The 26,758-nt window shown below is 40.8% G+C and overlaps 1 protein-coding gene across 1 annotated transcript in view; it reads left to right on the top strand.

Moving 5' to 3' along the window:
- Positions 1–2,691: 2,691 nt before the first annotated feature.
- Positions 2,692–26,758, top strand: part of LOC306791274 (multiple epidermal growth factor-like domains protein 11) — a gene marked incomplete at its 5' end in the record, with an annotated part of 102,962 nt that continues 78,895 nt past the window's right edge. Inside the window, 4 exons of the mRNA XM_079287925.1 lie at positions 2,692–2,807; positions 3,589–3,690; positions 7,154–7,254; positions 17,997–18,089. Coding sequence (XP_079144051.1) covers positions 2,692–2,807; positions 3,589–3,690; positions 7,154–7,254; positions 17,997–18,089 — 412 coding nt within the window. The remainder of the gene's footprint in view (positions 2,808–3,588; positions 3,691–7,153; positions 7,255–17,996; positions 18,090–26,758) is intronic.

Raw genomic sequence — 26,758 nt, 5'->3', positions numbered from 1 at the left:
TATTGGCCCATACAAAATATAAATATAGTTAAAAATTGAAGGGTGCCTCGGTGCACATCGCAGAGGGCCACGGACCGAACGTCGACATTTAAGATAAGATAAGATAAGATAAGAACAGATAAGATAAGAACAGATAAGATAAGAACAGATAAGATAAGATAAGAACAGATAAGAACAGATAAGATAAGAACAGATAAGATAAGAACAGATAAGATAAGAACAGATAAGATAAGAACAGATAAGACAAGAACAGATAAGACAAGAACAGATAAGACAAGAACAGATAAGACAAGAACAGATAAGAACAGATAAGAACAGATAAGACAAGAACAGATAAGACAAGAACAGATAAGACAAGAACAGATAAGATAAGAACTGATAAGACAAGAACAGATAAGACAAGAACAGATAAGACAAGAACAGATAAGACAAGAACAGATAAGACAAGAACAGATAAGACAAGAACAGATAAGACAAGAACAGATAAGACAAGAACAGATAAGACAAGAACAGATAAGATAAGAACTGATAAGAACAGATAAGACAAGAACAGATAAGACAATAACAGATAAGACAAGAACAGATAAGATAAGAACAGATAAGAACAGATAAGACAAGAACAGATAAGACAAGAACAGATAAGACAAGAACAGATAAGACAAGAACAGATAAGACAAGAACAGATAAGATAAGAACTGATAAGAACAGATAAGACAAGAACAGATAAGATAAGAACAGATAAGAACTGATAAGAACTGATAAGAACAGATAAGATAAGAACAGATAAGATAAGAACAGATAAGATAAGAACAGATAAGATAAGAACAGATAAGATAAGAACAGATAAGATAAGAACAGATAAGATAAGAACAGATAAGATAAGAACAGATAAGATAAGAACAGATAAGATAAGAACAGATAAGATAAGAACAGATAAGATAAGAACTGATAAGATAAGAACTGATAAGATAAGAACTGATAAGAACAGATAAGATAAGAACAGATAAGATAAGAACAGATAAGATAAGAACAGATAAGATAAGAACAGATAAGATAAGATAAGAACAGATAAGATAAGAACTGATAAGATAAGAACAGATAAGATAAGAACAGATAAGATAAGAACAGATAAGATAAGAACTGATAAGAACTGATAAGATAAGAACTGATAAGAACAGATAAGATAAGAACTGATAAGATAAGATAAGAACAGATAAGATAAGAACAGATAAGATAAGAACTGATAAGATAAGAACTGATAAGATAAGAACAGATACGATAAGAACAGATAAGAACAGATAAGATAAGAACAGATAAGATAAGAACTGATAAGAACTGATAAGATAAGAACTGATATGAACAGATAAGATAAGAACAGATAAGATAAGAACAGATAAGATAAGAACAGATAAGATAAGATAAGAACAGATAAGATAAGAACTGATAAGATAAGAACAGATAATATAAGAACAGATAAGATAAGAACAGATAAGATAAGAACTGATAAGAACTGATAAGATAAGAACTGATAAGAACAGATAAGATAAGAACTGATAAGATAAGATAAGAACAGATAAGATAAGAACAGATAAGATAAGAACTGATAAGATAAGAACAGATAAGATAAGAACTGATAAGATAATAACTGATAAGATAAGAACTGATAAGAACAGATAAGATAAGAACAGATAAGATAAGAACAGATAAGATAAGAACTGATAAGAACTGATAAGATAAGAACAGATAAGATAAGAACTGATAAGAACTGATAAGATAAGAGCAGATAAGATAAGATAAGATAAGAACAGATAAGATAAGAACAGATAAGATAAGAACTGATAAGATAAGAACAGATAAGATAATAACAGATAAGATAAGAACAGATAAGATAAGAACTGATAAGAACTGATAAGATAAGAACTGATAAGAACAGATAAGATAAGAACAGATAAGATAAGAACTGATAAGATAAGAACTGATAAGATAAGAACAGATAAGATAAGAACAGATAAGATAAGAACAGATAAGATAAGAACTGATAAGAACTGATAAGAACTGATAAGATAAGAACTGATAAGAACAGATAAGATAAGAACAGATAAGATAAGAACAGATAAGATAAGAACTGATAAGAACTGATAAGATAAGAACAGATAAGATAAGAACAGATAAGATAAGAACAGATAAGATAATCCGTTATTAGTCCATTAGTCCGGCAGCGGGGACATTTACAGGATTACAGCAGCAAACAAGAGACATCGTAAAATACAGAAACAAGTATTATAAGTAAGTAAATAAGTAACAAAACAGTGAAGAATATTTGATGAGTCGGGAGTAAAAACAGGTTTGAGGGAATGACGAGTCATGAAATGTGATCACAACTTTGATCACAAGCCCCCAAAAACTCTGAAACCGCTGGTTTGATCATTAATATTGCATCAGTTTATCATAAGGCTCAAGATAACTGTTACCAATATCTGTCCGTTAAATGAAGCAGATTAGAAGCACAAGTACCTGAGAACTGAAGTACTTGAGTTGAGTACGATGTGCTCAGTTGCACTTATTGAAGTGTTTTACAGTCGGTGGGGTCGTTTTCCTTCCAGATAGAAGTCGATGTTCCTCGTATCGGTTTTTCTGCAACCTAAAGGTGAAATCTTGTTCTTCTCTGAAGGAGGGAGGAGGAGGAGGAGGATGGGGGCCGGCGGGCTCTCCCCCCGGGCCCTGCTGTGGCTCAACCTGCTGGGCTTCGTCTCCGTGGCGACCGCCCTCAACCCGGATGACCCCAACGTGTGCAGCCACTGGGAGAGGTCAGTCTACCCGGTTACAGTCTCCTCTCCAGTATTCACAGAGAAGTAACGGAGCTCAGAACCCTGCGGTGAACTAAAGGAGCCCCCCCCCCCAGCCACAAATCAAGATTCCAGAGGGTTGGCCAATAATCAAAAGAAAGGAGGGGAAAGGTTTACTCCTGGGGACGTTGTGAGGGCCGTAAATCCACAGCGACGGTAATGTGACAGCTTGAGTGGGCTCAGCACTCAGGAAGAGCACGATGTCATCTGTGATGAGAGCAGCACAGAGTGCATGTGCTGCGATCAATAATCTCTGTGTGATCAGCGGCAACTGTGGAAGTGGGTATTACCTCTGATGACTTACAGTTTTTAACTTCTTGGAACAGGAAAAACTAAATCGGAGCAGAACAATTACAGACAATAATAACGAGGGTTTATGTCCTGTCAGCATTCTTTAACATCCTGAAAGTTTGTGGCTTTTAGGAAAATAAAATAAAGCTTTTAAAGAATGACCTTTAAACATTTTCCAGAATTAAAGCTTTGCTCCACGAGGACGCGTTCGTCCTCGGATCAATGATTCACATCCTGATGATCTCTTTTAAAAGGAGACGTTATTGACTTCTGTGGTGTTTGACTTTTAGAATTATTGTGTCCTCCACTGCATTTCAGTTTTTAGACCTCACCAAAGCCTCGAGGATAAATCAGAAAGAACCTTTATTTTGATGTTTGTTAATGACTAATCTCTCTTCACGATCAGGACGTGTTCTCTGTTAATCTGTGCTTGTGTCTTCTATCCATGCAGCTATGCAGTGACTGTGCAGGAGTCTTACGCTCATCCATTTGACCAGGTCTACTACACCCGCTGCACCGACATCCTCAACTGGTTCAAGTGCACCAGACACAGGTGTGTGTTTCACCTTCCTTAAACTGTTAACACAATCATTAGTCCATAACATGTCATAGAATTAAGACAAAATGACCAAGTTGATGCATTCAAGAGCTCAAATGAATCAGAACATTTTAAATATATTTAATTTGATGCGATACAGACAGAGAAATGTGGCAGATTCTTGCGCTCAGAGGCGAATTCACAGCTTTTTGCATGAGCTGGTCTATTCTCAAAGCAGCTGCAGACGTGAGACTCCACCGCACCTCAGTGCTGCTGTGCTGGTTGACCTCTTTTAAATGAGGTGATGTGCAGCGGACGGTTGGTGCCGGATTGTTTACCTTTCTATGCAAAACAGTCCAACTCACAAAGATCAGCGCCGAGAGACAGTCACAGTGAGACTATGTGGTGACTAGAACACATTTACACTGACAGACATTACATCACAAACTCAGTTATGTGTGTGTCGTGTGTGTGTGTCGTGTGTGTGTCGTGTGTGTGTGTCGTGTGTGTGTCGTGTGTGTGTCGTGTGTGTGTGTTTGCTGTGACATCATGAACGCAGTAATGTCTTCTGTGAATCGGACCTTAAGGACGAGGAGGATTTCGGTTGCTAGAGATCTGCAATCTGTTCTTTGTGAATTTAGCCGTCAGCGTTTGATTAAATAGAAAAATAAATGTTCCAATTGTTGATTCATTTTCTGTTAATTGACGAATCAACGAGCTCCAGATTACAGTTTGATGAGCTTTAGACTTCTCACAATAATATAAGACTCCACAAAGACTGAATGTATTTATATTATTGGAGCTTTGACGTTCCTCCTCCAAGCAATACTCGTAATGTAAATATAATAAACACAGCGCAGCATTATGAATGTTGTGTCTCTTTTCATTTAATCCTCTAAATCAGGAGTGTCAAACTCATCTTCTCTGGGCCACATCAGCATCACGGTCCCTCAAAGGGCCGGTTGTAACTGTAAGACTGTGTAACTGTAACTTCTCCCTAACATATTGTTCAATAACTCTCTCTGCATTTGATTATTGTTTGTTCAAGTGTAAACATATTGTACATGCAGTTATATCAATGGAAAATGATATTTAAACACATTTCTGTTGTTATAACATAAATCATTTTAATGGAGGGTTCAGAAACCCACATGACTCTATCAAAGATCAAACTATTAAAGAAAATAACAAAGACAAATATCAAACACGAGTTCTGACATTAACTTTGTTCAAAGCTGTTTGTTCACCTCTCTGCATCACTAATGTTCCTCCCTGTCGTCGTCCTGTGCATGCAGCTACATCCAAGAGCTGCTCACTGAGAGTCAGGTCTGATGAACATGATAGATGATGTATCCGTGTTGTCTGTGCTTTCATCAACAGTTCATTAGAAACACAAGTACCTGCTCGTCTCTTAGCTGCTGTGTTGTTAGATTGCTGCTAGTTCATCAACTCGTCTGCGATGGTGTTTCTTCACAAACTGACATTTGTAAAAGTCTGTATCTGGTCGGAGCTCTGCTCACATACCTTCAGCATGTACTGGGCTGTAGCTGTGTCAATATATTCTGCTGTGATTGCAGTCTGCCTTTTAATTCTTGGACAGTTTGATGTTTTTCTTGGAGGCTAAATTTAGCTCCGTGTTTGGTGTCAAAAAAATCATTTTTTATTAAAATTATTTTTTTGCTGGCGGATTCGCGGGCCACATAAAATGACGTGGCGGGCCGGATTCGGCCCGCGGGCCTTGAGTTTGACACGTGTGCTCTAAACTGTCTCCACTGGATTAGGAGGATATCCTGTGTGCTGCTCCCCTTAAACTACTGGCGCCATTTAAAGACGGTTCCATTGATTACTGGAGGCCGCTATCACGCTCACCACTGTGAGTTATTAGAAAAGGTCAGAGGTCATCAGTGACATCTTACCATCTCTGAACTGGGACAGACTGGTTTTTGGTGCTTTAAACTTTAGTGCATCACATTTATTCAGCTGATGCTTTCATCCAAAGCGACTCCCAAGTGCATTCAACCACGTGGGAACCGTGCAACCCAAAAAACTGCGAAAGTCTCAGAGACATTTCAAGTCTCTTCGCGTCTCAAACGCAGTCTGTCAAACTTCTGTTGCTGGAGCTCCGTCAGTCACCAGAGTGTAGGCCTACTACCCAACGCCGGCAGTTCAGCTCCGTCTGATGCGGCCGTTTTGATGAGCGACCGTCGGCGTACCGGCATTAATGAGCACATTAAGCTTTATAGCCACCAGTTTAGCTCCTCCGGCTAAGAGCTGAGTCATTGATCTTAAGATGAAATGTCAGACAACAGCCAGCGCCCTTGAATGACTGGGAGAAACTCCCTTACAATATGTAAAGGTGCGATGTGTAACATCTGGCCAACCTGCTCCAAACAAATAGGGGGCAGCGTTTCACCTCAACTACCGAGGTCCATACAATCGACATTTACAGCCATCGGTTACAAAGAGAAGAGAAACTACTAACAGCAACCAAACTGCTGACACTCTGAGAGACGGGGAAATGAACACACTGTTTTATAATCTCCACGTGTGGCGTCGGCTTAAAGTATGTGTGGCACCCTGGACACTTTAATGGCGACAGTTATTTGCTGAATTGTTATTGTATTAGTTTGTGTCATCACCTTGCCCCCCTTACTATTTTCTGGGTGTTATAATTTAAAACGCTCTGTGTGACTTTTAAACTCACCTACTTTAACCTAAAATAGCTGCAGGGCGATACTCATTTTCCGCCAATAGGTGGCAGTAGCGGGTTTTGGTTTGACTGGCGCTGTAATATTCTTGTCAAAGACAAACGAGCTAGACCAGCAACTGACAGTTGAGATCGTAGATGCTGACATTCACCTGATACTGTCTGGTTGTTATTCACAGGTGAGATCAGTACATAAGCGCCGTATACATTTATATTGGGCTCGCTCGCTGTTGCGATGCAGTGTTTTGATGTTTTATCAAGTGTTTAGTGCTGAAACGTAGGGAAGGCTAACTAAGGCTAGCATCATCAGCTAAACGAGGCTATTCGCTCGCGCTAGCGGTTTCGCGCCATTGTAGCGCCAGTAGCCCGGCCGGATGGTTGTATTGTTCATATGTTAAGAGAATATACTGATAAATGATGTGTACTGTAATATTCTTGTCAAAGACAAACGAGCTAGACCAGCAACTGACAGTTGAGATCGTAGCTGCTGACATTCACCTGATACTGTCTGGTTGTTATTCACAGAATAAACTCATCTGGAAAAACCGAATGGGCATTCATAATCGTTCAGTGTGTAACATAAGCGTTGACAGTTTGTTTTTGGACTAAATCATATTATAGTTTTGTCCTGCACGCCATCAGGAGACTATTTTACCGGCAGGAGAGCGAGCGACAGCTCCGGGAGACAATACAGTTGTACAGTTATATTATTTCAGTTGTAAATACAGTTGTATTATTTGAATGGACTTTGTCTGTGTGTCTCGTGTACAGGATCAGCTACAAGACGGCGTACCGAAGAGGTGTGAGGACGATGTACAGGCGGCGCTCTCAGTGCTGCCCAGGCTTCTATGAAAGTGGAAACCTTTGTGTTCGTAAGTTGCGTCGATTCCTTTTTTCTCCTTTTGGGCGAAACACGATTATTTATGAACGCAAACTAGACAATAAGATGATGTTGTGTATAATTGTAGTCTTTAACAAATGGGGTTTGTTCAATTGTATGATAAAGTTCATTTAATTGCTTTAATTTAGAATTTCTGCTTCTTGCTCGACAACATGAAGCAAGTACAGCAGGGTGCTCGTTGCAGAATCTAAAAAATCCGATATTAAGATCTGGTTTCACTGCACACGTACAGAGAAGTTCCACTAATGTTCCGCTCTCTAACGCAGGAAGAGAGAAAGGTGGTGCATCATGAGCCTTGTGGTGTTGCTAGGATTGTGTTTGCAGCGCGAGATATTTGTCAGAATGTGGACCAAATCAACTGACAGGCCGCTGCTGTCACTGCCTACATTTACAGCTGTATTCATTATTATGTTTTTATTTCTTTGTGGTCACATAAGGGCAACGAAACAAGCTGAAAACACAGTCGGATAGCGTCTAGATTTCTCATTTCGAGTTGTGTCTCCATCCACCTGACAAATTCAACATGGCTTTCTCTTTAGCGTTGGTTTGGGTTCATTTCCTTCATGAGCTCGGCTGTGAATGTGTCTGCTGTCTGCAGCTCAGTGTTCATCCGAGCTCTCTCTGGAAACGAGGCTGACTGGAGAACAGTTGTGAACCAAAACAATTTGCTCAAAGTGTGTGTGGAGACGAGAGGAATGATTCTTTTTGAAGGCTAAACGCTAACAAATATGGACTGAAGCAGGATATTTTCTCAGATAAAAATGATGGAAATGACACACATATACATACATAATTCATCTGTCTTTTGTAAATAGTTTTGGACTTTACAGCGCTGTGGAGGTTCTGGAAATGTTTGGATCACATGAGTCTGAAACAATCGCAGCCACAGCTGGAATCTATAATTTCAACTGTGCAGAAACGCCGGTTTTAAACGTAATCAATGAAACAAAAAAAGAAGCTGCGCAGCATCAAATATTGATTATAAATTAGAATGTCAGCGTTATGAATGAAGCTTCCAACTATTCGCTGCAGCCCGACACACAGTTAATTCAGCCATCGCTTTCACAAAAATATTGATCTGTGCAGTTTTTAACAGTGAACAAACCGATGTGTCAGATGTGTCTAGTTATAATCGATGTAACGAGAAAACAAGGCACTCATGGCAGCCAATCACAATCGAACATTCTCCATCGCCGTAGTTTCATAAGATGAACCCAAAGAACTGACATAACTCACCTTATGCCCAGAAAACTTGCTTCTTGTTAAGTTCTGTGCTGCTGGAGACACACAGCTCTTCATCGTTCTGTGTAACTGACAGCAACACAGATGTGAGCTGCAAGTGTGTGACAACAAAGACATAAAGACCAAATAAATAAGTTCACATTCGGACTCGGTGGCAATTTAGCTTTTAATTGATGAGGATTTATCACGCGGGTCTTTTCTTCTCCATGTGAAGGTCACGTGTTCTTCTAATGCTGTGAACTCACATTGTGTTTGATCAAAAGGCAACAAACACAAAGCCAGCGCTGTTGTTTCCTTCAGACGGCACGAACTCCAGAACACAGAACGTCTCTGCAGCAAACAAAACTATTTTCATCTGAATTGTTATTTTCAAACTTTGTTTTCTTTCACTTGATACACAAAGGTTTCCAGGCTTGTTAAAATGTGCAGTGCATCTTGTGGAACAGCGATTCAATCTGAGTCGTTATCTCTTCACTTTGCGGCCGGGCAGTTATCTATCAATCTGCTGCTGGAGCTGTCAAAGGCACATCAATCCGGCTCCGGTTCAAAGGTGATCCATTGCTGCTCAAAGTTTTACCACAGAGAGCTTTGAAATCAGCGTAAACAGAAGGAAAAAGATAGAAACGTGAAAAGCTCCAAGCAGGTTTTGTTCCAACATGGAGTGACCGTAGATATCTCTTAACACTGAAAACCTCAGCTTCATTCTGCAGATATGTTGTTCTCTGGTCAATCAGGCCGTTTATCTCTGTGCTGTTGGTCCCGTCGCCTCATAAACACATGAGCTTTATTGGGATGTGATGATCTGGAGTTGGAGAAGTTGGGCAGCGAGATAAAAACACCAATATTTCTCGACACAGTGCTTTTAGTTTGAAGCTCGTTTTAAGTTTTTCTTTCCTCAAAGCCAAAGAAAAACACAAGTCTCACATCAGACATCAGATGATTAGTCGGAGCAGATGAGACGGCAGATGTTCAGTCAGAGATACGACACAAACCTGGGACTCTTTATCTAACTGTAAACCAGCCTTCAGCTGCTGCTCTTAATTGTCAGAGAAGCACTTCTCTCACATATCTATTTATCTCATCACATCTGATACGTCTCACAAACCGTCCTCACGCTATAGAACGGTTGATTTCGGCTGTTTGTTATTGGGTTTTATCTGCCGTTGTGTCTGTGCTTTTGATACTCTGAGCTGCTTGGACACGTTAACGTACTTTAGTTGTTGAGTTATAACCGACATCCCTTAAACATAACGTTAAAATGTCAACAATGTTGTTTTGTGTTATGCCCCGTTAATCTGAGCTCAGGAACTATTTATCTGAGAGCTTCTCTTTATGAATTTATGCACATAAAGGATGTTGTTTTCTCCAGGACTGCTGGGCTCCTCGTGACATAGTGGAGGATATATTATATTGAACTGTTGTTTTTCCTCATGAATACTTTGAATTATTACGGAGCGAAAGAAATTGCGTGATCAATCAGTCACATTGTGCTGGACAGGTTAAGCTGTATTGTTATAGCTACTCGAAGGCTCCGTTGTCGGAACCAAGAAGACAAACTTTATTACTCCTTTCAACCTTGACAAAGATAAATATCCACTCCTTCTGTTCTTACCTTTCACAATAAAAGCCCTAGACATATGATATATATCCTAGGCGAGTATTTCACATTTAGGTGCTGTGTAATCGTCAAACTCCCGCTGTTTGAAGGCCTTAAGGCCTCGTCTGCATCTGTACAGATGTTTTGGCCTCTCGTCCACACACAGAGATTTAGAAAACGCCTTCTAAGGTGTCGATTTTTAAGAACTCTGGTTACTTTCTTCCTGCGTGGACGTGTAAAACGAAGTTTGAAAAACAGTGACGTCTTAACATAACTGAGGGTTTCACTTCAACAACAACCAACAAAGATCAGTGACGCAGACCTGAAGTAAACCTGCAGACAGTGTTGGTTTGTGGACTGATGTTTTGAAGCCTTAGTTCGGCGTTTTGGCCGTCGCCATCTTGTTTTTTTTGCAACCAGTGAACAGGAAGTGACCATATATGGACTGAGGAGGAGTGACGTAGAGACGCCGTATACGTCTCTGGTAGAGACCTGTCAATCACTGTGTAGCCCCGCCCTAAAGCATCCCCTGCTTTATGGTCTGTGTGACTCTAAATGGACCATAATGTACTAAATGAACATCATGCTGTATTGAAGAAGACTTGAAACTAGAGATTGAGACATAAACTCATGTTTACAATGTATACTGAGGGAATAAAGCAAGAGAGAAGTAGAGTCATTTTCTATAGACTTCTATACAACCAGAGGAGTCGCCCCCTGGTGGACACGAGGGAGAATGTTTTTCTTAATTAATTGTCTTTTTTTTTCTCACAAAATTCTAAAAAGGGACCAATAAGAGTATCAACAAGGAGCCGAACCGATAGTGTATTGATAAGAGTACTGTATCGATAATATCCGAACAACAACCATCCCCAGAGGAGACGAGGCCTTAAAGTTCCACAAAGAGTTCTTAGTTTCTCCAAAGCACAGCTGTGGTGAACGTTGGTCCATGCCGGTGCAACATTTGCGTCTGACTTAAATGTGTTTTTTTCACAGACTCCACAGGAAACGTTCGTGTTCAGCGTCTCACGGAGAAAATAAATGCACTTGTATCTTGAAAGGACACGTAAACCTCTGTCCTCCTCTTATTTTGCCTCCAGCCAGTTAGATTGAGTGGAAGCACATCGGCTGTTTAGTGTGTAACGGGATTCATCTTCACAGAAATGTTCCGCCTCAGACTACCAGCTGGTTTTCATGTGACAGCGGTTGAAGTCTTGTTGGCAGTAAAATAAGATTATTTTGCTCTTTAGAGAAAGAAAACAACAACGTTCTCTGTTCTGTCCGTCCACCTGCAAGCAAACGCACGCAGATAAAAGTGAGATCCTGAAAGTGAAGCGAAAAATCATCATTCAAACCGGACAGAAAACAATGTTTTGTGAGAGACGGAGAGAATTTCTTCCCTTTCCTACCCGGTCGTTATCGCACGGTATGCCTTCCCCGATCCGGCAAAGAGAAATCAATTATCCACCCTAGATGGTAAATTGTATGGGGCAGTGTTGCCTTTTCTTATTGAGGAGAGAGGAGCTGAATGGCTTTTCCTGAGGCGCTTGAGGAGGGTAAATAGGAGCGCATTGTGTGTCTTTATTCAACATCTGCTTGTAAACAACTTTATTAGATTCCCCCCCGGGGGGGAGGCCGAGACAAATAACCCTCGACTCTATAGTGTAGCTCGCTCCATCGCACACGCACACACGCACACGCACGACCTCGCGCTCCCGTTGGTCGAGTAGTTTGAACGCCGGAAGCTAATTCCTCAATGTTAACTAGACACCTGCCTGGTTGGTTGTTGTGTGACATACACAGACTGAGCTAATTCGGGGGGGGGGGGGGGGGCTGCTAATTTGATGAGAAGTCTTTCCTCTTTCTCTGTTTCCTGGCTGTTTGTTTTTTTGAGCGCGCTCTGTTTTCCATTTCCTGTTTATCTCTGTATCTTACATCAACATGTACTCACGTGCAGGGAGTCGGCCATGACTGGGCTTTACATGTTTAGGTGAGCGCCCTGAATTCAGCACATCCCTTTGTGGTGATGTTCTCTGTCTCGCAAGCGGAGAAAAGCTTGTTTGTTATTTGTTCATCACTGCCTGAGGACATTTAATCTCTTGTCGGTATGATTCCTCCCTCAGTTTCCCCCTTTTTCATTCTCAGTCTCATGCTGGCCTCTTTTCTTCCTGCCCTGGATCCCGAATGCTCGTCTGCGTCGTCTCTCTTGAACCCGAGCAGCTCGGCCGTCTGTGACCTCGTCACCCACCGACCGGCTTCAACCTTTAACCGCCTCCCCTCTCTGTCGCCCACCCAAACCTCAGCACATCTGATATCAATTACTGCCGGAGTGCGATTTCTGATCACATCCTACAGCAACAAAAGAACGTTCATTCTGTAATCCCATCATTCCAGCTAATGCTGTTTCTCTCTTTAATTTCCTTTTCTTTTTTTCACGTCAGTAATCACAACATCATACGCAGTATGAGTGTTTATTTCAAAATATCTGAAGTTCGTTCAGAAGTCTAGAGTGCTATTTGTACTCCTCCTCGTACAGTATATGTGTGGCTGTAGCGGCTCAGAAAATACACAAAATAACATGATATGAATCAGAATCACCTCTATTGACAAAGTATGAACACACAACAGAAATAGAAATAACAGATTGGGACAACAAAGCTTGACGATTAAGGTTAAGAAGAGTCCAGACTGTTGTGTTCACATGTAGTGAAAACGTTAGTGAGATATTATAAAATATATAAAAAATGCACCAATGACCAACAAAATAAATAAATAAAAATAAAACTCCATATACAAGGATATGTTAGCTGTCAAGGGCTTTTATTTTGAAATGTAAGGACAGAAGGAGTGGATCTGGTCTGCGCTGCATTAGTCAACGTTGAAAAGAGGAGCACAGTTTGCATGCACTTTTTAGACGTTCCTCCACTTGTTGTATGTTGTGATCGCTGATGGATTACTGAACGGACCGACCGGGCAAAGGCCCAGGGGCCCAAAGTGTCAGCGGCCCCCCTGGTCAACAACAAAATGTCACCCAAAGAGACACGAACCACCCAGGAAACCCCACAAAATGACACACAAAACAACTACAAAGAGACTCAAAATGACCACATAGACACACAAAACAACTACAAAGAGACTCAAAATGACCACATAGACACACAAAACAACTACAAAGAGACTCAAAATGACCACATAGACACAAAACAACTACAAAGAGACTCAAAATGACCACATAGACACAAAACAACTACAAAGAGACTCAAAATGACCACATAGACACAAAACAACTACAAAGAGACTCAAAATGACCACATAGACACACAAAACAACTACAAAGAGACGCAAAAGACCAAGAAAGCGACACTAGAAACCTACAAAGAGACACAAAACAGCAACAGAAAAGGCTAAACAACGCTGAAGTCCACTCTCATAATCCGTCCACTGGTGGCGATCAGCTGCGTCGACAGTTTCGCTCAGAGATCAGGCGCTGGAGAAAGATGTCGGATGTGCTCCTCGCTCTGGCGATGCTCTCATTCTTCCTGCTGCAGCAGATCAGGAGATTAAAGAGCACTGACGAGACAATAGCTGGAATTAGACAGCGATTATTTCATTTGATATCTATTCATCTTGTTGCACCCGTTGCTGATGTAATCCTCCTCGTACAGTAGCTGCTTATGCTCCAGTCCACAGGATGAAGGGATCTTTGGCTCTCTTATTGAAACCTGTATTTGCAGGCGTTTACATTTTTGTGTCTCTCTCGTTCCAGAAATAAGCTGGAGAGCACAAAGAAGTTCCCTCATAGACACTATTAATGCTGATGGCCTCCTGCTCATCTTTAAAGCTCAGGCTGTTCATAGCAGTATCATTTATTCATTTTACCTTTCTGTTAGTTTTGGCTTTTTTATCTCTTCTAAAAATGATTGATCAGTTTGTCATAACTGTTCATTTTAAGGGAATACTTTATGCCCAAACTAATCATTTATACATCAGTTACTCATCATTTGTTACCTCGAGTTGTTGAAAAAAACGTAGTTTTTCTCTCCACGGCAAATGTAGAAAAGTCTTGATGAATTGAAGTTAACGGGGGCTTAAACAGAAGCTTAATATCACAACAATTCTGTGTACGTTTGCCAAAGACACGTCAATGTCACGGAACACTCACGGGTCTGAAGTTGGGAATTCAACGGGGAAAATGTCGGACCTCCAAATTATCTGGAAAAAGCTGACAAGCACACTTCCTAAAACGATTCCTGTGACAAAGACAGTAACCGTTTATCTAATATTGGTCTTGACAATCTTGTGATGTAAAACTAGTATTGGTACCACGACAGCTAGGTCCACTTGTTTTATGTCCCAGTGTGGTTGCTGTACTTGATGGGAGAAGTGACCATATATGGACTGAGGAGGAGTGACGCAGAGACGCCGTGTACGTCTCTGGTAGAGACCTGTCAATCACCGTGTAGCCCCGCCCTAAAGCATCCCCTGCTTTATGGTCTGTGTGACTCTAAATGGACCATAATGTACTAAATGAACATCATGCTGTATTGAAGAATACTTGACACTAGAGATTGAGACATAAACTCATGTTTACAATGTTTACTGAGGTAATAAATCAAGAGAGAAGTAGAGTCATTTTCTCATAGACTTCTATACAACCAGAGGAGTCGCCCCCTGGTGGACACTAGAGAGAATGCAGAACCGGAGGTTGCCGCCTGGTTTCCACCGTTGTCTCCTGGCAACAAGTCACCGTTCATGAGATTTCAGAAGGAGACTTCTCCTTCAGCGATACTTAATGAATCGGTGAAGAAGAAGGATTTATTTCTCTGTCGAGTTCTTTCCATGATGCTCTGACACGTTCTCCTTCCGTACCGGACTTCGACACAAAAGAGATCCCGACCTATTTAGTTGTTGTTTTTTGGTTTAAGGAGTGGTTGAACTAAAATTGTTCTGCCCTCATGAAAACGAGTGCAAACAAATACTCATGACACTAAAACACACATGCCACCGGTGAAATGCACCGGTTCACAATGAGTGGACGTAAAGCTTTCAGTCTCACCCTCCTCTCGTATAAATCTTTACTCGGTTTGCGGTGTGCCAAGTGCTCGTGGCTGCCACGATTTCCTGTCCTGATGCACGAGCAAAGCTGTAAAATGTTAACACAGTGTCACTATAAATTTAGAGACGACGACCCCTCTGTGGCTCAAGCACCTCAAGACCCATAAAACCTGCCTGTACTGAGGCCGGTCTAATTCCTGGACCCACTTTTCCTCCCTGTTCACTTACTTCTTTGCAACTTTCAAATCTCAGCACTTGATTTGTAATAAATGGCCTTAAAACACAGCCAGCGTGTGAGACAGTGCAGCATTAGCGGCTTGCATTGAATGTGCATCCTTCCTTCCTTCATGTGACGTTCATTTGTCCCTTAATGAGAGTCGGGCTCCCGTTTCTTTCTGTCGGAGACGACTCAGCTGCACAAACAGAGCCGGAGCAGCAGCAGCACATCATATCTCTGTGATGGAGGAGCTAAAGTCTCCAAGCTGTCAGCCCGTCTTCTCCCGGCTCAGTCCCTACCTGATGTACGATGCAGTATTCATGCTGCCATACACAAGTGATCCTCACCAAATGAGTTGCCGGGGATGTTAGATAAAGTTCTGCCTGTTTTTGAAGAAGTGGCAGAGAGGATAATAAAGCTGTTTATCATCTGTGCTTTGATTTTTTTTCCCTTCATTCCATGAAGCAATCTGGGGCTTTTAGTGTGACGGGTTAAATTACCATCTTTAGAGTTTTGTCTTCATTCGAATGATTATTCTTGAGCTGTGGGACTCTTAACAATTACTGCCTTTTCCCAGCATGCATCGGGCATCGAGTACACCCTGGACACCACTCTGACTTTTAACACTCTCGGCCGTTCGCTTGGCAACCTCACAACTACAACAATATTCTACTAAATCACGAGCTCTCAAAGAGATGGATGGACTTTAATACATAGAGGAGAGGAGGATAAGGAGCGATGGGGGACACGTCTAGGGAAGCAAAAAGACGGCAACCGGGGATGATGAGGTTCATGGCCGTGCCTTCATCCTGAAACCACCAGGGTGCCCCAAGTCTTGATGCTAAGCTAATTGTCTTTTGGCTGAAAACAATGGCCGGATTTATCTTATAAATATTCAAGCTCTCATGTCTGTTATGGGTGAAGCCAGAGCCAAAAGACAATTAGCTTAGCTTAGCATCAAGACTGGAGGCAAGGGTCTCTGGTGGTGGTTGAAGGATAAAGGCACCGACCATGAACCACAACATCCCCCATCGCTCCTTCCCCTTATTTCCTGTCATCTTGCTAATATCGCCTATGTATTAAAATATATATATATATATATATATATATATATATATATATATATATATATATATATATATATATATATATATATACACTCTTCATTCATTAATATGTGCCTCATTGATATGTTATATTGTCAAGCTACAAACAATTGAAACATTTTCACAGCATGGCCGAGATGTGCTGAGATAACGGACACTTCCTCCACGAGTGAAGGCCTTTCTACACCGAGCTCATTATTCGAGTGGCCAAAGGATACGCACTGAGTTACAAAAAACTTCTTTCTTTTATTTCGGAGAATGTGGGAACCACAATATTAACCAGGCGGCGACATCCGGATCTGAAAAGTGAATCCAAAGCTTCATGTGTTAAAGCTGCATTCTCTCTAGTGTCCACCAGGGGGCGACTCCTCTGGTTGTATAGAAGTCTATAGAAAATGACTCTACTTCTCTCTTGATTAATTCCCTCAGGAAACATTGTAAACATGAGTTTATGTCTCAATCTCTAGTTTCAAGTCTTCTTCAATACAGCATGATGTTCATTTAGTACATTATGGTCCATTTAGAGTCACACAGACCATAAAGCAGGGGATGCTTTAGGGCGGGGCTACTGTGATTGACAGGTCTGGGAGTAGTCCGTCTACTTTTTTTAGTTTTCGCCTGCAAATTTAACCCTTACACAGAGTGTTTTCACTTCATTCAAAATGTCTTCTTCAACGTTCGGTTGTACTTCACCTTCTCGTCTCACTTATGATTGCAAAAAAAAACAAGATGGCCGAACTCGAAGTCTTCAAAGCAGCAGTCCACAAATCAACAGGTGACGTCACTGTGACTGCATTCACTGCAATAACCCTAAATATATATGTTCCTCTTGTTCACAAAGATCACTGCTCTACTGTCACATCTGTGCCGCTGTAAATAAACGCACATATTCGGCAGGGACTCCTGTCAGTGCTGCTCACTTCCTGTTTCCTCTTCCAATAAGTCGGGGCAAACCGTAAGACAGCATTAAATACAGTAAGAATTTACTCCACTTAACTTTATGTGAATCATGCGAGATAATGTTAAGTTCCACGATTACAAAGCATTATTTTAGATGATTACACCCGCTGGTTGAATCAATAGAAACGTTCATGTTTCACATCATTCAATAACACAAAGTAATACAAATAAATGATGCAATAATCACAGCATGATTTGTTGCTGGATGACTTCATGTTTAAATATGTAAATGAGGCAACATGTTATTAAATATGTGCTTCATGCTTTTCCAGAACATAAATGTGACCATTCTTTCATTTTGTTGACATATTTATGATATTTGTATCAATCAATCTCCATGTTTTTAGTGAGAAAATGTATAAATGAGTCTCTGAAGGCATTATCTAATGGTAACGTTTGGTGAATTTAGGAGAAATCTACAGACGTAAATAAACAAAGTAGTTCTGAAAGAAGACAAAAAATAGACCTACATTGATCATTGCATGGGGAAGATAATGTTTAGATCTGAAACTTTGTGTTCTGTTCTTCCTCCTCAGCGTTGTGCACTGAAGAGTGTGCCCACGGCCGCTGTGTCTCTCCTGATACCTGCCAGTGTGAGCCCGGCTGGGGAGGACTGGACTGCTCCAGTGGTGAGTTCACTGTCATCACGTCAATGTGGACAAACATCATCACGGGGCTGACCGTCTTTCTCTCACACATACGTGATCTATGAACACAGTAAACATGACAGGAGGAACCGTGACATCAACTCATTTTTGACGCTTGCTTTACACATTTTACATCATCAGCGTTGAAATCACACGATTATATATCGATATTAATATTTGAGATTCAAAAACTGTAAATAGTGACGCACCACCAAATATTAACTCTTCAACATCAACAAACAAGCATTTAAACGTGGACAAAGTGCAACATTTTACAGTTGACAAATCAACCTTTGCTGTATGTTGGTACTGAAGTGTCTGTGATCAGCAGATATCGGCTGATAATATCAGGTTTGGCGATGACTTTTTAAATATTTGTGTTAGACCCTTTTTACAGCTGGCGTCATCAAAAATGTGTGTTTTTACCCCAGACGGTGAATTTAAAACAGTTTGCAGCATCAAAATGTCTGGTTGTTACATGTTTGGTTGTTTGGTTGTCAGAATCGATATTCTAACAAAACTTCGACAGAATTCAGACAGAATCACGACCGTTTCAGAGCAGCAGGTGTTAAAGTTTAACGAGTGACCGTGTTAACTGGGGACTTAAAGCCGAATGCTGCGTTCACACCAAACGCGTCGGAAATTTGACGCGTGTCTAGATTACATACAAAGTCTATGCACAGACGCGATGAGACTGGCGCGCCGCGGATTTGCGATGGCGCGATGGACGCGGATTTGCGGCGTGTAGACTTCTACACAACCAGAGGAGTCGCCCCCTGGTGGACACTAGAGAGAATGCAGCTTTAACACATGAAGCTTTGACTTACGTGAATGGTTGGCGTAGATAATAAACAGATGATCAACAATTACAAGTGATGGAAGGCTTTTAGGACACCTCCATGTTCTGTTAAGCTGTTAAACATGTTGACTACCACTGTCCATTTTAAAAGTGACTAAAGTCAAACGTCTGAGTCTCTTTCCTGGTGTTTGAGTTGGATCATCTAGTACAGGGGGGCCCACACTTTTTCAGCTTGTGCGCTACTTTTAAAATGACCAAGTCAAAATGACATATATATATATATATATGTATGTATGTATGTATATGTGTGTATATGTGTGTGTATATATATATATATATATACACACATACATCACATTCTACAGACTCCACAGAAATCACAGCAGAATCATTTTGAAATGTTTTTCGATAAAAATCTACAATAATGATGTAAAAGTTATCATTCGCTGTAATACAGCAAATCGTATCGCAATTGCAATATCAGTCACAATAGATATCAGTCACAATAGATATCAGTCACAATAGATATCAGTCACAATAGATATCAGTCACAATAGATATCAGTCACAATAGATATCAGTCACAATAGATATCAGTCACAATAGATATCAGTCACAATAGATATCAGTCACAATAGATATTTTTTCTAAATGAGCAGGCGGGCTGTTGCATGATTGAGGAGCACAAACACAAAGAGCTCCATCAGCACATTCTGATGGAAATAACTTCCTGAGGAATCTGTCTGATCGACTGACGAGGAGACAAAACTCAGATCGTTGTCGTTGGAACAGTTCGATGACGGTCACCACGTCTGATTAATCGCCAGAAACAATCCGTCTGTCGGACCATCGCTTGGATTCCTGTATGTCTCAATCTTCTGTGGGCTGTGTTGCAGTTTGAGCTGTTCCATTTTCTCTTTTCTCACATGGCTGCTGTCAGCTTTCGTATTATCAGAGTAATATTTGACATGTTGCTGCTCCGTACTCCCGATACTGATTCATCATCTTGTGTATCGGCTCTGATACCGAGTACCCTTAAAAATGTAATTATTCCCTCAATGATATCAATTTTATATTGCTGTGAAAACATCTCCTCCAAACCACCGGATTCATGAACGTTTTGCGTGTCCAGTATTTTAGCTTTATCGAGCACATCTCAGTAAAAAGTATCAATAAAAGTAAACTTGGACCAGATGGTCGGCATCTTCCCGGTCTTATTCACTGCATTCCTTTCTTACTTGTGCATTTCTGTTTGTAGTAGAAATGCACAGATTAGTGATAGTGTGATTGAATACAACTTGCATGATTCATGTCTGTTGGTTTGGTGCTAATCCGCTGGATTGTGGATTAGCTGCGGTGACTCTGGTGACTCTGGAGTTCCTGAACTATTCCTGAGACGATGGAGGCTGGACTGTAGCAGAGTGATTGAGATTTACTTTGAGGCCAGAAAGTAAAAGCTGCAGGTGTTCAGCAGAAAGCTTTGATCAGGAGCTCATTGCTGGCGGTTTGATTGCACCTTTAAACTGTAAATGAAAGCTATTGCATCTCAATACCAATCTCGTTTCCGTTGTCTGGTTCCACTGCTCAGCTCTTCAGACTCTCATACCGCCCTAAATGGGGGGGGGGGGGGGGCAGGTCTGTGTGTGTGTGTGTGTGCGTGCGTGCGTGCGTGAAGGGATTTGGGGTCTATTGACACTGAATGAGTCACACCGCCCCTTCAGTGCCTCTCTGTTATTGGTGTGCTCCGGCCTCCCGTTGTTTACCGGTTCTTTATTGCTGCCCTGGGGGAGCGAGGCCGAACCAAGACGGGGGTTAGGTAAATCTGCCTCCACTTACTGCAGGCTGAGGGTCGATCAACTCCGTCTGTCGGGTTCACTCTGGAAGGTTTTGCCTCCCCTCCTCAAGTCGTCTCTTTCTTTTACTTATGTGGTGACCACAGTCCACACCTCCATGTGAATGAGCCAGCTGTAGAGAGCTCATCGTCGCCTGTAATCCACCAGCAGGTTATTACAATTCAGTGGCCTAATATTGCAGTACAATTCAACAGCAATAGCAACAGCAATACATAAATACTTTACAAAAGTAGCAGATTCGTTAAAACAATGAGAGTATTTAACAGCAGTGCCAGAGGTGGAGCTTTGCTTTAAGCCATCTCTTCAGTTTATGTTTAAAAGTTATTTAATTAGTGATATGTGATGTGTATTAGAGTCTAATAATTAGTGATATGTGCTGTCTGTTTTTTCGAGTTTATTTTCCTCTCTAATGAGGACGAGTGCAGCGTTCCTGATGATGTTTTTGGTTCGGCTGTGTTGAATGAATTGAAGGGCTTAATGTCTTCACTGGATCACCTGCTCCTCCAACTCACACCAGTTCAGTGTTTGAATGTTACAAACTAGTCTGATGAGAAAGAGCGTAGCCGCTGTTCACAGAGAGAAGCCGAGGAGAGAAAGTCCAGCTGTGGTTTGTTGATGAGAGTAATTTAATCCAGTCTGTAGAGAAGGACAGATTCTGAGTAATAAAATACCTCAAAGTCAAACTAAATAACTAAAACATATGCAGCCTAGTGTAACAATCCTACAATACATGTTCAGTTTGTGTTTTAGAGAGATGAGGATCATTTTAGAGCAGTGATTCTCAACTGGTGGGTCGCAACCCAAAAGTGGGTCGCGGACCCGTTTTCAGTGGGTCGCGGGCCTTTGCTTGACAAAAATGAAAAAGTGATTTTATTTTGAAGGGCATTTTTTTATGCAGCGGAATTATTCCAGCTTTTACGGCACTTGTTCAGCGGTGCAGGAAAAACACCGACCATCACGTGAATCACATCACGTGATGAAGCTCAGCCAATCAAATATGAGTATTCTGACGAGTTTCCTGACTCGAGTGAGATGTACACACAGCGTGACACACGGGGAGAGACGAGGACTATTTATTGAGGTGTGAGTCGTGAAAGTCAAATCATAGGACGATCTCTGAAAGAGAGAAATGGCCAGAGAGACCAGAGTCACTAGACTCTGAAGAATTCACCTCTATGAGTCTGTCCAGTCAAACACTAATTTCTCTTTTTAGAAGATGAGAAAAATATAACATTGTGGCTTTTTCACTTCACCCTGAATGGACTGAATTTAAAGCTGCAGGGCAATTCAGTGAAAATTATTTTGCTAAAATGAATTTCGTTAAGTAATTTCTTTTTTAATCCAGCCGTTATTTTACTTGAAATGAGAAGAACATTTATTCATGTATTTCTATGTATTATTTATAATCCATCCAGTTAAATTTGAAAAATGAGAATAATATTTGTTCAATATAATTGATGTGTACTTTCTGTATTTGATTTGACAGTTTACTACACAGAGACGTTACTACTACTAGACTTCGTGAATATAGACAAGCCGGGTCGTGGGTCCCGGCTTGTCATTAAGGGGTGATGGTGGGTCCCGCAGCCAGACCAGTTGAGAACCTCTGTTTTAGAGGATTCATTCATTCACACAAATACTGTACTTTAAGTAGAAATTCAAGATATAAGCAACTAAACTTGATTATTTCCATTTTCTGCTGCTCGACACGTCTCCACTACATCTCAGAGGAATACTCTCCTCTGTTAAGTATCCCTTTCTCCAGATGTGTTCATTTGTGACGCTGAATGTTTGTGATGAACTGAAGGAAGAAGGGTTTCCTTTATGTTATTCAGCTCAATCAACTCTTTAAAAAGCCTCGTGGATCAGCTGGAAGATGCATCGTCACAACATCTTCTTAGAGATGCTTCACAGGAAGGAGACGCTACAAACACGATGGTTTTATAGAATATGATGCGTTGATGTAGATTAAACCAGCCAACAGGATATGAAACAAATACAATGCACAATAATGCAGCAGTAATATTAAACCAGAAACATCAGATCAAAAAGTGAAACACTGACATGCAGGGGCAATTCCAGGTGGCACAGGCCAAAAACCAAGAATCTTTTCCGACAGGTAACTGAGCTGAAAGTGAAACTTGTCGATACTGTTTATTCAAAGGAGTCTTGAGACTTTGAAGAGCGTACCCCTCAGAAGCCTTGACATCATTTAACCGGGTGCGTTGTATAAAGAACCCGTAGTCGTCATGAACGGGACGTTAATGTTGTAAACATGTTTGTTTCTGCGATAAAGTTGGTGATTTTAACATTGAGGTCAATGGGGATGGATTGCTTTTATAGCCTCAAGTGGCCGTTTGAGGAACTGCAGTGTTTGACACTTCTGCGTTTGTTTCGTTTTGCATCATTGGAGGTTGCCGATTGACAAAAACACAAGCCGATGGAAGCGCAGCAGAGCAGCAGCTCCGGTGTTCTGAGAGGTAGAATCAGTGTTTCAGTGAATGGAGTCTGGTGTCTCTGAAGAGATCATAGATAACGGCTTCAGTTCCCTCAGAAAGGTCTGTCTAGCAGCAAGCAAAGAGGTGAAAATATAAAATATAGCTTAAACCCTAACCTGCTATAGATTCTTGTAGGAGTGTAAAATGCGTCCGCAGCAGTGATTTGCTCCGGTGCTGGTTCTCGTCTGTTTCTATGAACTCATCTACTGACGTAAAACACTTCATAACATCAGAACTCTCCCTTTAATTAAATAATCTCAATATTTCTTGCACCAGTGGTAGCAGAATATAAAGTTACCAGTGAACATAATCCAGACAGTTTTCATATTTCCTGCACAATTTATTCATCAAAACCATTTAGTAGCTTAGAAATGAGATTCGTAGGAAACGGGGCTTCTTGTAAAGAAATATTGAATCTATTGTGACATGATTACAGTGCATGAGTCTATTTCCTTTTTGAAAGCAACTGTACATAGCAGAAGAAAACATGTCATGTATGCAGAACACAAGTAACTCTCAGAGTGAAGAGGAAGAGAAGGCCTTCTTGTCCTTTGCCTTTGGACTGTAGCTAACCAGATTAGCTGGTGAAGGCAGCAGCCTTCCTTCTCCAAACTCCAGCCCAGTGGAAGAACTTTGTTGCTCTGCCAGGCAATATAAATAGCTCGGACAGAAGTGGGGTGAAGCAACGTGAGGGAGGGAGGCGGGAGAAGACGAGAGAATGAGATGCGGAAAGAGGCCTCAAAAGCAGAGGAAATGAAGAAGAAAAAAGAGTGGAAGATGAGGACAAATTATGATGGAAATCATCATGTGAAGATGGTGATTATGATGAGAGAGATTATCAAGAGCAAGAACGGAGAAGATGAAGGGAGGCGACGCTGCAAAGACACAGTTTAAAGATGGTGAAGGTTCTTAAGAGAAGTTGCTACTTAAGCAATTTATGAAGTGAATCATTTTGATCAACGGTGATTACTTCTCACTTTTATTCATTTCAGAGTTGACCATTAGTTTACTTTTTTATTGACGTTTGCCTTTTTGTTGTTTTCTCACAGAGAACAAATTATGCAAAAGAAACTTAAAATCCCAAACAGTTGAATACGAGTGTGTGATTGAACAAGATGTAGAAATATCTTCTTCATGTGTTTTATTATCGAGATCATATTAGAAGGGTTGATTTAGATCTAAGAACCAGAGTCTCCATGTGGATATGCCGTATTCTTAACAATATCACAAATGACCACTTTCATGTTTATTCTGGTCTTGTGAAATCCATCTATCTTTCTATTATCTTCCACTCATCCAGGTGGGGGGGGTCCAGATGTTGAACCCCCTCGACTGGTCCCTCTTGAGGCGAAGCCCCCCTAAAGGAAGCTCATCTGGTGGTCTAGTATCTCATTGTTTAGGTCACAACCCAAAGCTCTTGACCAGCGGTGATACTCGTAACGTAGGCGGGCTGTTCAATCAAGAGCTCTGCTTTATGGTCTATTTGAGAGAATGCACGGTCTGTTTTTGATCTTTAAATCTAAATTGTTTTTCAGCTCTTATTCATCTGTTGAAATTCTTTAAAATGACATTTCAAATGTAAGTGCAAAATGCTTCCTAACACTTCTATCGGTTTTTATTTATGTTTAAATGTACGCCACATTGAGCTACACTGTCTTTATGAAATGTGCTACGCAAATAAAGATTTCATTATTATTATTATTGTTACTATTATTAAAGACACGTCACTTTTCAGAACCGGAGGTTGACGCCTGGTACCTCTTTTCCTCCATTCAAGAAAAAAGTCACTTTATATCAAGACAAACAATTAAAGAACATAGAGGAGAGGCACAGACAGCAGCAGAACTATACAAATATATATGTTCACGAGAGCAGGTGATTTCATTTTTTAAATATTTTTTTCATGTGGCCAACTGAGAAAAAAACCTTTTTTCAACCCACGCTGCACCAAACAACCTCAGCACACTCCCTAAATAAAGACGATGTCATCTCAACCAACATACGGGAAATGACCGCCCGAACACAAGGGATTCTGGGTATTTCACCTCTCCAATCTCTACTCTCGGGAGGTGAGAAAAAAAAAAACAACACAAAACCCAGACTGCAACAATCAGACCTCTGTAGAAATAAAAAGATAGAAAGCTCTCAGTCTTCTGTCCGTGTTTCTTCACTCGACATTAAGTGATAGATTTGGTCAGGCTTCCATTTGTTGTCATGGAAACGAGCGATGCCCCAGCGTAATACATTAACGGACCTTCTGCTGATCAGCTATTAGAAGCTTCAGAGGCGACAAAGGATAATTGTGTTCCTGTGTCTCTCGTAATGGATGAACTTTGACAGTCAGATGGAGAAAACCTTTTTTTATTACTTTGAGTAAAAAAAAACAACTCTAGCTGTGTGACCGGTACATCATCTTTAAAAGTAGCAAAAGTGGAAAACAGCTAAACCTGTGGCGGGAAACGTGTTGATCCTGGTGGCATGCTTTACCCGACGAGCTTCTCATTTCACCTCCTGTGTTTTATTTTTAAGATTCTATAAATATGATAATGTGTCATGGTGGAGTTGGTCCGGTGTGGATCGCTGAGACGACACCGCGGATGTCACCGGCCAGCGTGGGCGCTCGCTCACCGCTGTGCCCGGACGTGCCATTTATCAGAGCTGGACTCATGCATGTTTCTTTTTCTTTCTTTCTAGCTAACATCCTTGTGAGGGGAAAGCCTGTCAAGGTGTGCAGCACAAGCAGCCAGTTCTTTCTCTCAGTCTGTTCTTCACTCTTTTTTTACGCTCGTCTGTTTATCTCCCGCTGCCACTGTTCAGCTCGACTGTTCAAAATCCACACTGATCCATCTCTGCCTCAGCTGCTGCTTTTGATTCGTGTTTGTTCCCTGACACACAAGAACTCCTCACCGCCAACTTTATTCCTCATGTTTTAATTTTGTAATTTTTTCATGTTTTTCACCAGTGGAGCAACATATTATCACAACGGTTCTTTTCAAAATAACATTCAGTCTTCACAGGAAACAACTTTAGACATAAAAACTACTTAGTTAGGTTTAGACAACAAAACTACTTAGTTAGGTTTAGACAACAAAACTACTTAGTTAGGTTTAGACAACAAAACTACTTAGTTAGGTTTGGACAACACAACTACTTAGTTAGGTTTGGACAACAAAACTACTTAGTTAGGTTTAGACAACAAAACTACTTAGTTAGGTTTAGACAACAAAACTACTTAGTTAGGTTTAGACAACACAACTACTTAGTTAGGTTTGGACAACAAAACTACTTAGTTAGGTTTAGACAACAAAACTACTTAGTTAGGTTTAGACAACAAAACTACTTAGTTAGGTTTAGACAACACAACTACTTAGTTAGGTTTGGACAACAAAACTACTTAGTTAGGTTTAGACAACAAAACTACTTAGTTAGGTTTAGACAACAAAACTACTTAGTTAGGTTTGGACAACAAAACTACTTAGTTAGGTTTAGACAACAAGACTAC

This window comes from Melanostigma gelatinosum (genome assembly GCF_949748355.1).
Source record: "Melanostigma gelatinosum genome assembly, chromosome: 2".
Classification (NCBI taxonomy): Eukaryota; Metazoa; Chordata; class Actinopteri; order Perciformes; family Zoarcidae; genus Melanostigma; species Melanostigma gelatinosum.
Note: the sequence above shows the minus strand (reverse complement) of the source record. Positions and strands in the feature narration are given on the sequence as shown.